The 12,206-nt window shown below is 40.1% G+C and overlaps 1 protein-coding gene across 1 annotated transcript in view; it reads left to right on the plus strand.

The window, feature by feature from the left end:
* Positions 1-364: 364 nt before the first annotated feature.
* Positions 365-12,206, plus strand: part of CTNNAL1 (catenin alpha like 1) — a 101,828-nt gene continuing 89,986 nt past the window's right edge. Inside the window, exons 1-3 of the mRNA XM_026841407.1 lie at positions 365-484; positions 1,410-1,604; positions 4,652-4,811. Coding sequence (XP_026697208.1) covers positions 365-484; positions 1,410-1,604; positions 4,652-4,811 — 475 coding nt within the window. The remainder of the gene's footprint in view (positions 485-1,409; positions 1,605-4,651; positions 4,812-12,206) is intronic.

Consider the following 12,206-nt stretch of genomic DNA (forward strand, 5'->3'; position numbering starts at 1 on the left):
ACTCTGCGTTCTCCCTGCAGAGAATCCCTAGTCTGTCTTTATTTTCTACAACCTTTTTTTCCTTCTTGTCACCTGTTCCTCTCTCCTATTCCCTTCCCTGTTGCCCCCCTAACCTCTGCCCTGGGCTCCTTACAGAAGACATTTTATTTGAGGAGATAGTGATCCTGCACATGACTGCTCTACTGGGCCTCATATGAAGGCTTGAGCAGCCTATTCAGTAGCGTGAGCAGCATCTGCATGGGAGCTTGCTGCCCCATGCCAGCTTGAGCTGTGTTGGTGGGCATTAGATGGAGATAACCTTACAGACTGTCAGGGAATTGTCTGTTAGCTGGAGAGCCTACTCAGATAATCTGTCATTTATAATATGGTTGAGAAAGGTAGATTGCATGAGGATCAAGGGCTGAAGTGCAGCTCTCCTGCCCAGGAGAGGGCTGCCTGTGGAGGGCTGAGTGACCTGCCTTGCCATTACCCCAAGCGGGTGCAGGTGAGTGCTGGGCTGCTCATCCAGCAGAGCCCTCAGGCTGCACTAGGCTGCACAGGTCTCCCAGCCATGGGGTCACCTCAGCTGCATCATGGTCACAGAGCTGTCTGTGGGCAGCTCCCACACCGTGCCAGAGAATTTTCCCCTATCATGGCCTTGCCTTTATTTGACTGTGCAGCAAGAAGTCCTCATTTGAATGTCCTTTAGAAACAGTTGTTTTCTTGTGAGAAAATCCAGTAGTGGCTCAAATGATCAAAAGAGGGAGAGCATCTCTACATGGACAGGATCTGCTCTGCACAGCATCTGTTGGGAAAATCCATTTGGGCCCCATTGGATGCTGCATGAACATGGGGGTGCCCAGCATTTGAAGTGTTGTAAGATGTACTCACTATCTGTATTCCTCTTCTTATCCTATCTTACAAAACCTGCTATTTTATTAAGCCATTTGTTGTCTGGCCTTTCTTGTTGCTATCCATAACATAACCCTGCCCTCTTGGCCTACCGCTGAAGGGCTCCATCATCCACCTCAGTGTGTTTGCACTGCGTTTACATTTCTCAAACTATGGCATGTTCCCTAAATTGTGTAAATTCATTGTGCTTATACTATTGGAAAAAAAAAAAAAAAAAAGTGCTATAGAAGTTGACAGATCTGTGCTGAAGAGTTGCATAAATGCCTCATACAGAAATCAGCTACACTGAGCTGGGGAGCTGCATATTGTTCCCAGACTATTTGTGGTACAGCACATGTGCTTGATAAATGGTACCAAGTCACGCAAAAACATGTATCAAGCAAGCAAGAAAAAGGGAAGCTGCTGAGATTATTTCTACCTGCCTGCTTTTCTGCTTCTTGTTTAGCACTGTGTGAAAATGGCTTTAAATTATTCTGTTTTCAATGGCCTTTTGCCTATTTCTTTCTGACTGTTACTAGTCATTACCTGACTTGTACTGGAAGCACTCAGGAGCCGGGGAAGACAAGGCATTTTGGTTCAGCTGTTTACATGAGGCTTCTGACAGATGGCAGAACTTTATTCTTAATGAGAAGTTTTTCCACACAGGTCTCCAGCGAGAGAGCACTCCCAAAGACTGCAGCGAACCCAAGGTCACTGCAGTAGGACAAGCTCAGGTGGGTATCAGGAAAAAGCCCCGGGGTGGTCTGTAACAGTCTGCACACACCATGAGCTTAATAGATGGTGTTGTTACCCTTAGCACAGTTCTACCTTTTGAACACTAGGGCATAATAATAAGGATGGCAGAAGGATAAACCTTTAGCCTCGAGGAGAAGTGAAAAAGAAGCTGGCATATTCGTGGTGGAGCCAAAAAAAACCCTCTGTGTTATTTGCTTGGACTTTATTACAGCCTGCATCCAACTGCATCAAATATTAGTTGTCTCTATAGAATTTTTAGTAGAAGGAATGACGAATTTATAATAAACCCAACATTCTTACTTTGTAATGCAATATAAAACCAACTAATATATTAGTAGGTAAACTCTAAAACCATAGAGTCAGCTTCTGGTTTTATTTGAATTATATCATCTGTAATAATTCTGTCGTGCTTAGGTATATTTTTCCAGATGTATATCAATGGAATTATCACAGCCTTTTCCAAATTGTCCCAATAAAAGTCATCAATGTGAATAAAGATTTATGGCGTGAGGTAGTGATTAGTTTTAGGATATGTAAGTCATTATGATTTCTATCTTGTAAGTTTGTCACTTTCTGTATCAGAATTTATATCTAAAAATATTTTCTGATCCCCTTTTAAATATGTAACATTTGTTAGAATGTAAACACAGATTTTCTTGTACTGTATGAAAGATGTTGATGTTCTAGAGAATTCTAAGAAAATGTTTTAAACATGATTTTTTTTTTAACATCATCCCTTTTTTTTTCCCAGAGATCTGTGAAGAGAATACGTTTTCCTTCCTGCTATTTCCATCACATACAGGAAAATTTTATTTTCCTTTATTTAATCAATTCATGATTCTGAGAATTCCTAAAATAAACCTAATCTCTCTCTAGACATGCAAAACATTACAGGAGTTGTCCCAGGCTAATAGAAATTGGTTTACTTCTATTAGAGCAAATCTTTGATTGTTTTCATCTTCTGAAGGTTTGTCTCTGCACTTTGGGAAAGAAAGTGGCATTTTATTCTTCGCTTTAGTAAGTGTTTGATATTCCTAGTAAACTACTGCATAAATCAGTTTTGCTATCTTGTTGTAGACATATTACATTACAAAAATCTGCTTCTGAATATTGGAAATTTGATCTGCCTTCTTCTGTGCTGCAGTTTGAAAACAAATGGAATAAATTTTAGGTGGGCGTTCATGAAATTGAAAAAAAAAAAATCAGAGGCCTCTTGGGTAGTGTTTTTACTTTCTGTTGTTTTCTTTGTTTTGCTTTTATGGCATATAGACAGTATCTACCTTCTTTATTTTATCACAGATAATTGCACCCAAATCTTTTCAGATATTAAAAACAGCTCATCTCATGTATCTTTGTAAAATACCTGGATTTTTTTTTTTCTACTTTCTTCATCACTATTATTCCAAGTACTGTTATTTCCATTTGTCCAGAACTTTTTAGTTTTTCTCAAAAGAGATAATTAGATGCAATGTGACAATATGTTGGAAGAAGCTTTAATAAATAAAGTGTGTCTAATGGGGGTTTTACCATCATTTCACATCACTGTTCACTTCCAAGTGAAAACATTGACCAACATTTTTAAGAAAGTTATTTGTATGAACAACCTATTGGTTTGTTCAGATAGCATAGAATTATCATTTGTCTTTTTGTCCATATTTTCTCATATAGTATTCAATTTCTTTCCTTTCTCTCCAGTTACTTTAAGTCCTAATTTGATTCTTACAAGCACATTATCACATGAAAATTTTACTTTTCAGTACATGGACATCATTCTGCTTTTAGCTTGTATATAGTTTGGTCTTTCAAAGCTTTAGAAATTAATTTTATTTCTAAGGGACTTAAATGTGTTAGCTGTTGTCTTGCGAAGTGATCTGCTTCATTCTGAGTCTGACTGAATTCTAGATAAGATCTAGTGTCAAACCAAATTTTATACACAGCTACAAAATATATTAACACAGAATCCAATAATATGGCAATAGTTTCATGTTTATATCTATAATAGCCATAAAAGGAGAATCACATTTTAATTTAAAAGTCCTCTTGAACGTTGGAGCCTGAGATAATCTGATTTAGGGTTTACCCTTTGTGATCATGCTGTTGATTCGTGATGTCTCATTTGACAGGAAGGTGTCTGATAAAGTGTCTTTTGGATTATAGGATAGGAAGATTAAAGAAATTTAAAGTTTTCACATCTTTGGAACATGAAGTTGGAGAATCCAAGTTAAACATCATGAAACAGAGGTGACCTACCTCGCAAAGGTGCTAACTCCCAGCTGGTGTGGCCATGAGTTGTTCTCACTCATTGTGTTATCCCACCAAAATCCTCATGTCTTGTTCTGTCTGCTCTTTGTTACATTTGACATTTCTTCTCTGATCACACATTCCCTCAACTAGTTGTCTTCCCTCAGTTTTTGACCCCAATCCTCTCTTCTCCTTAAACCCTTTCAACCCAATCAACTGTGTATGATTATAAATAATTTTAAATTCCATACAGAAGTTTAAAAGGCAAGACACTGAGTAAAATTGACCATGATCTATTCTTCATATTCTGTTCTTCCATAGCCTCCATTTTTCCCATAGTGTATCATGTCCCCTGCTCCTACCCTATTTAGATATTTACATTATTATGTTTCTATAGACATTCCCTATTTTGCCTTCTTCACAGACAATAATTTATACCAGAGAATGAAAGTTTTTTATGTCTGAGCAAATACTTTAGAACTTGCCTGTATCTATGCATGACAATTGCTAACCATCATGTAAATCTGGTTGAGTTTGTTCATTTGCAGTTCTTCCTTTCCAGAGTCAGTGACAAGTTGACACCTAGAGCTTTCTTAAACAAAACTAAATTTTGTATTTACCAAGAGAAGAAAAGGTCACTGTAAAAATATTTTTTAAAGGAGAAATACTCCACAGAACTGTCTGTGTTGCTTAACACCCTAACATGTCACGGTAGCAGCAATAATTAGATCTAGCTTCTCTGGTTCTGACCAGTGAAACTGGTTCATCTTCTTGCTTTTCTCAGGGGACAACTGTGAAAGTTCTTCATGTTCCTTTTTCAATAGTATACCTGTTGCTGAAATTCCCAACACGAAGTCCTGGTTCTCCAGTCGTCCATATTGCAGGCCACCACCAGTCCTTCCCATCCCCATGTCCTTTCTCTAGAAAGAAGAGCACAGTGGGAGGTAATGCACTGCTCCCTTCCACCTTCCCTCACCACATCAATCCTGTCCTACTGTGGAACCAGGGATACACGTACTCACCCACAAGACTGAAGGTGTTCTGAAGTCCAGTAAGCTGAATGCAGCTTCAGATGACAGGCTTTGCACTGCATTTCTGAGCAAACACTTCTGTCCTGCCAGCTCTGCACTAGAGAACTGTTACTTGAAGCCGAGGTGGACAGTGGGTTGGTGCCTTTTGTTATTTCCTAAGTTGCTGCAGAAAGTTCTGCCTGAGTTTTTTGATCAATCCCCTCAACCTATAGAGCAAATATAATAACCAGGCAAGACACAACATTCATAACTGAAGATGCTTCTTATCTGTCAGAAATGTTATTTTCTGTACTATTTTCTTTTCCAGCAGCCATGTAATAAGATACAGATTTTCAGAACTGGCCTCTTTTATCATGAGATGTTGTGATATTCGTACATTTAGTAAGCAACAGAGTTCCTTTGAGGCAAGTACAGTTATGTTTTCAGTTAAAGCACAATGTCATACATTTGTTTCCATTCCTATCTCATTGACAGACACTGGAAGTGAAGAACGTATATTGTGTTTTCATCCAGTTTGCATTCAATGGCCAGGTATCTCAGTGCCTATATAGCTTCTCATACGTGACAAAAATTTACACAAGCTCATCTAGCTCTCAAAAGTATATCCATCTTTTCAATGTCATTTGGTTTCAAGTAGTCATTGATTTCAGTCATTCTATATCATTTAAGAAACATCTGTGACCCCAGTTGTTATCCTCCACTTCTGAGAACTGTGATTGGTTTGATCTGTTTGAACGAGTGTCCTCCCATGCAAAGGCAAGTGAGAGACGTGATACTTGTCTTAGCTACCTGAAAACCTATTGCTCTGACATAGAGGTATTTTGGTCCCATTCCTGTGTCCAGCAAATATTTTTACATTTAATGTTAGCATCTCTAATAAAAAGCATTGTCCTTTTACGAACCATTTTGGTGGCACTTCAGAAGTGCAGGTTTTGCTTTATTTTTCTTTGAGTATAGTTTGATTTAAAATAAACTTCGTTTGTTTTGCTGAGCATCATTTTTAAAGGCCTGGAAGGAGGTAATGAAGATGTCTGAATGTGATGTGCTCTGAGCCCACCTGATGTGGCTCGTCTATGAGCTGCACTATATACAGGGTGTATGGTGGAAGCTAGGGAGCCTTCAACATGACTTTTACCACAGTAGACTGAGGTTATAACTTTCCTAATGACAGACTTAAATTAATTTTAATCTCCAGAGTAGAAGCTAAATATTTTTGCTTTTTTGAATGTAGGGCTGTCAGGAGTCCTGAGTTTTGTCAGCTATCTAAAAGCAAATCACCTAACACTGTCTGAGATGTTTAAGAAACTTTTCCCAGAGCTGCTTCTGTACTGTCTACACAGGCTGACCTCAGCCTCCCACTGACAGGCCGGTCAAAGCCCTGTGTGACTAGTTTTCTTAAAACTTGGCAGGTGGATTTCCTTATTTCTTCCCCTTGTTGAAAGAGCTTCTGCCTGTAAGTTGCTTTTTGCTGTGCTACAAAGGCACATGTGTTCCCTGCTAATGAAGTATGATGATAGCCTTGCTGATCTTTGCCCCACTCCTTGATTTTCTTCCTTGTTGTTCAACTAAGGCTGATTTTCAGACCTTTTCAAGAAATTTTAACAAGAAAGTATTTTTGCATGGATCATCCTCCCTCTTACTCACAGTGATTGATATGATTTTCTCCTTATTTGAGGCAACAATATTTCTAGAGACATTACTTATATGGAAAATTATTACTTGGAAGAAGGTTTCTTCCCCCACTACTATTTCACAGTTTATCAGGTAGGATCAAGCTAAAATGGCTAATCCTATATCCAGTTTGCAGGCTATAAACCATGTATAATAATCCTATTTTGAAGTCCAGCAGCAGACATAGGAAGAATTGGATGACTCAGAGGAATAAAAAAGGCTGGGTAAGTATCTGGAAACATTTTCTCATTCAGTCTGTAAAAGATTAAACAGTTTTCCCCAGGAAGGAAAAAAAAAAATCAGTAGCTTGAAACATTGAAAACAAGGTTGGATGCGATAGCTTACAGAGGAAAAGTGTTATACTAAAGCAGATAATAAGCAAAAGGACTTGAGAGTCCTTTCTGATGTTTCATCTCTATGGAAGGGTAATTGGGTATGTGCACAATTACAAAGCAAATGGCATGCATAAAGATGTTTTCCTCAGTCAGATTTGTTTTTCTGTTCTTCTAATTTGTCTTTAATTAATACTAACATAAATAGGTTTTTTTCTGAATATAAGCAAAAGTGTATACTGTATTAAGGTTTTAAATCATGCCTGTGATGCACTTGGATAATTTCTATTCGTATGAGGGTGTATACCACTTTATAGAATCATAGAATCATTTAGGTTGAAAAAGACCCTTAAGGTCATTGAGTCCAACCATTAACCTAGCACTGCCAAGTCCACCACTAAACCATGTCCCTAAGCACCACTTCTGCATATCTTTTAAATACCCCTAGGTGTGGTGACTCAACCACTTTACTGGGCAGCCTCTTCCAATGCTTGGCAACCCTTTCAGTCAATAAATTTTTCCTAATATCCAATCTAAACCTCCGCTGGCACAACTTGAGGCTGTTTCCTCTCATCCTATCACTTACTACCTGTGAAAAGAAACCAACACCCACCTCACTACAGGCTCCTCTCAGGTAGCTGTAGAGGGTGATGAGGTCTCCCCTCAGCCTCCTCTTCTCCAGACTAAACACCCCCAGTTCCCTCAGCCGCTCCTCGTATGACTTGTGCTCCAGACTCTTCACCAGCTTTGTTGCCCTTCTTTGCTCAAGTAATTCAATGTCCTTTTTGTAGTGCGGGGCCCAAAACTGAACACAGGAATCGAGGTGCAGCCTCACCAGTGCCGAGTACAGGGGTCAGATCCCTTCCCTGTCCCTGCTGGCCACGCTATTGCTGACACAAGCCAGGATGCCATTGGCCTTCTTGGCCCCCTGGGCACACTGCTGGCTCCTGTTCAGCCGGCTGTCAATCAACACCCCCAGGTCCCTCTCTGACTGGCAGCTCTCCAGCCACTCCTCCCCAGGCCTGTAGCATTGCATGGGCGTGGTGTGACTCAAGTTCAGGACCTGGCACTCAGCCTTGTTGAACCTCATACAATTGGCCTGTCCAGATCCCTCTGTAGAGCCTTCCAGTCCTCAAGAAGATCAATACCTCCACCCAGCTTGGTGTTTTCAAACTTACTGAGGGTACACTCAATCCCTCATCTGATCACTGATGAAGATGTTAAACAGAAGTGACCCCAGTACTGAGCCCTGGGGAACACCACTTGTGAATGGCCATCAACTGGATTTAACTCCATTCACCGCCACTCTTTGGGCCTGGCCATCCAGACAGTTTTTTTACCCAGCAAAAAGTATTGTCTAAGCCATGAGCAGCCAGGTTCTCCAGGAGAATGCAGTGGGAAGCAGTGTCAAAGGCTTCACTAATGTCTAGGCAGACAACATCCACAGCCTTTCTCTCCTTCACTAAGTGGGTCACCTTGTCATAGAAGGACATCAGCCTAGTCAAGGAGGAGATGCTTTTCATAAACCCATGCTGACTGGGCCTGATCAGCTGGTTGTCTTGTGCTGTGTGATGACACTCAAGATGGTCTGCTCCATAACCTTCCCCAGCAGTGAGGTCAGACTGACAGGCCTGTTGTTCCCTGGATCCTCTTTCCGTCTCTTTCTGTAGGTGGGTGTCACATTTGCTAACTTCCAGTCAACTGGGACCTCCCCAGTTAACCAGGACAGCTGATAAATAATGGGAAGTGGCTTAGTGATAACTTCTGCCAGCTCCCTCTCTACCCTTGAGAAGATCCTATACAGCCCCATAGACTTGTGTGTGTTTAAGTGGTATAGCAGGTCACTAACCATTTCCTCTTGGACTATGGGGGCTTCATTCTGTTCCCCATCCCTGTCTTCCAGCTCAGGGAGCTCAGTACCTGGAGAACAACTGGTCTTATTAGTAAAGACTGAGGCAAAGAAGGCATTAAGTACCTCAGCCTTTTCCTCATCCTTTGTCATTATGTTTATAAAGGATAGAGATTCTCCTTAGCCATCCTTTTGTTGCTAATGTATTTATAGATGCATCTTTTATTGTCTGTCGTGGTTTAACCCCAGATGAAAACTAAGCTCCCCACAGCTGCTTGTTTCTCCCCCCCTGGTGGGATGTAGGAGAGATTTGGAAATTGAAATGAGAAAACTCATGAGCTGAGATGAAGACTGTTTAATAAGTAAAGCAAAAGCCCCATGTGCAAGCCAAGAAAAACAAGGAATTCATTCACTACTTCCCATCAGCAGGCAGGTGCTCAGCCATCTCCAGGACAGCAGAGCTCTGTCATGCATAACGGTGACTTGGGAAGACAAACATCAGTCGTAATGTCCCCCCGTTTCCTCCTTCTTCCCCCAGCTCTATACACTGAGCATGACGTCATATGGTCTGGGATATCCCTTTGGTCAGTTGGGCTCAGCTGTCCCAGCTGTGTCCCCTCCCAACTTGCTGTGCACCCCCAGCCTCCTCACTGGTGGGGTGGGGTGAGAAGCAGAAAAAGCCTTGACGCTGTGTAAGCACTGCTCAGCAGTAACTAAAACATCCCTGAATCATCGACATTGTTTTCAGCACAAATCCAAAACATAGCCCCATACTAGCTACTAGGAAGAAAATTAACTCTGTCCCAGCCAAAACCACCACATCGTCTTTTATGGCAGTAGCCATATGTGTGCAGATGGAGCAAATGGTACCCGAGTCTAACACCGATAGTCATGCTTTCTTGCGCATGTGAAATTCAGCAAAGGGAATTAACAACTGAAATGAGCACTCCCACATGAAGGATAATATTAAACAAATCTACCTTTAAGTCCTGACCTTCCTACCCATAATTCCTGTCAGGAGGCTTTGAAGTCTGATACTGAAAAGCCTATGAGGCTTGGAAACTGAACACAACATTTCACAGGTATTAGCATGATAATTAGGAGTCTGTTTTACACATCATTTTAATTTGAAAGTAAGTAATCAGAGTTTAGATGACACTTTGCTTAATTATATTGAGTGTTTGACATGAAAGTAAATTAATAGCAAATTGATTTCCACCATCTGCTAATATTAACACCGTGAAAGCCAGAAGAACTTCAAACGCTGTATCTTTATCAATTTTTAATGTTATTATCTAAAAGAGGTGTTGCATCATTTTAAGAAGCAGCACAATGCACTTGATGGAAGAGTAAAGCAGACAAAACAGATCTCTAAAGGCACAGGAGAAAACTTTGGGACCCTGGAAGCAGAAGACAGTGGAGTATGTGATATGGATTGAGCCTGGAGCACTCCCATTGCCCACAACATTTAAGACAAACTCAAAGTGTTATGTGTTCCAGACTTAGTTCTGGAGTATTTTGGCTGCCACTATACGAGAAAGGGAGGGAGTCCCACTACAGACTCTTGATCCTCTACAACATGGAGACAATTGGAAACTAAGAGCACATATGTTCAGTTTTGTCAATATTCCTTATGGTTAACCAAGGCTTTATACATCCCAGCCTGAGGTAAATGTTGAGTGTTAGTATCCCTCAGTTTTACAGACAGGTTAATGAAGAGAGTCTTTGAAAATGTTCAGCCATTGTTGTTGTTGTGTGTGGTTTTTTTAATCTCACAATGCAAATTATTTGACAATTTAAATATAGGAATCATTATCAGTCTAATATTTTTACTTATGAGGAAAATGTAATTGGAAATTGCTTTCTCTCTAGAAGAGCACGGCTTTCTGTAAAAAAATTGTATAAAGTATACAATTCATATTCAACAAAAATGAATACATTGAGAATGAGTTATGGCAGTAAAGCAGTGAAGGTATTTTAAAGTGTCAATATTTATTTGCTTTCACAATACAATTTGAAAAAAAATGGACAAAGTCTGGAATATTTCAAAAGCAAACACGATTCCCCATCTAAAGATGTTGTTATAGGTTCTCTCACATAGTAGAGATTTAAAACCTAAGACTATTTTGCATCCAGAAAACACGTTATTACTGCGATCTGATAAAAGCTGGGACAGGCTGTTCTCACTTTGTTGGGGAGTGGCAATTTAAAAATACTCACATTCCTGTATCTGTAATACAGAGACCCATGATAGAGGTGCAATAACAGTTTATAGTAGACTAGGGGTAAAATGGAACTACCATATTATGTTTCCTGAGATGTACTTTGAGAACATTTTTTCAAGTACCATGAACACTCCAACAATGTAGGTGTCTTTTCTCATTTCACTGCACAGCGTGCAGAACCGTTGTACTTGCACTGCCTTCTTTGTACGGTCTTTGGCTAACTGTTTTCAGATCATATTAGCGATTGTCCAAAAGACATTATTTTAGAGAACCTAGAAATGAATTAGGTCCAGAAGAATGAAAAATCCCACATGCAAAAACCCCAGCAACTAAGTAGGGAACAGTCAGGTTGTGCAGAGGCAGAGCTGAGTCCTTCAGACAGCAGTGAGCAAGGCACTTACTACCAGCAACTTTTAGTGCTTTGCGGAATGATTACAGAACAGAATTTGACAATTTCTCATTGCTCTTGTTCGGCACTACCTGTGGCTTTTATCCAAAATTCTCTAATGGGTTTCTGTTTTGCCAAAGAATATAGCATTACCAGTTCCTGAAAGTGGAAGCAAGGCAGTTTCCCCAACAATGATGCCTTTATGAAGGCATCAACAAGACTTGAGAATCTGCTTGAGGGAAGTGACCAGCCAAATACTGTTTGTTTCTCCCTGTTTCTTCTCTCACTGACAGTCCTTGTGCCAGATTTCTAATTGGAGCACTTTGGTCCCCACCTCACATCAGGACTGGGGCTCAAGTGTTCCTCTTCAGCTGCAGGTTTCCTGCCAGAGATACTAAACTGTGATCATCAGCCACCTCGGGCACATTGGCTGTTCTGGCCATGCTGTGAACCTGCTGGTCTTTACAGGGCAGAATAGAGACAGAATTTTCTTTAAACTTCTGTATCTGTGTTTTTTTGCTCATAGTGACAGTCTTTAAACATATTATTAAGGAACATAATTTTTTAAAAGCTTTGGGGCACCCTCCTTAGTGAGTATATTTCTTAAAGCTTATTGCATCTCACTAATTATAAAATTTAATCTGGTGTATAAGTACAGACATTTAACATATACACCATCCTCAGAAGAGATACACTAATGCCTCTGATTTATGCCGCGGTGACAATTTAAGCTACATATATTGTAGGTTTATGTAGGCTTGTGAAGATGAAAATATCAACACTATAAATGATTCTACATTGACTAACACCTTGCCAAACAAATTAATTTAGGTCACATAACTC

Source organism: Athene cunicularia (genome assembly GCF_003259725.1).
Source record: "Athene cunicularia isolate RWA chromosome 2 unlocalized genomic scaffold, athCun1 chr2_part1, whole genome shotgun sequence".
NCBI classification, from domain to species: domain Eukaryota; kingdom Metazoa; phylum Chordata; class Aves; order Strigiformes; family Strigidae; genus Athene; species Athene cunicularia.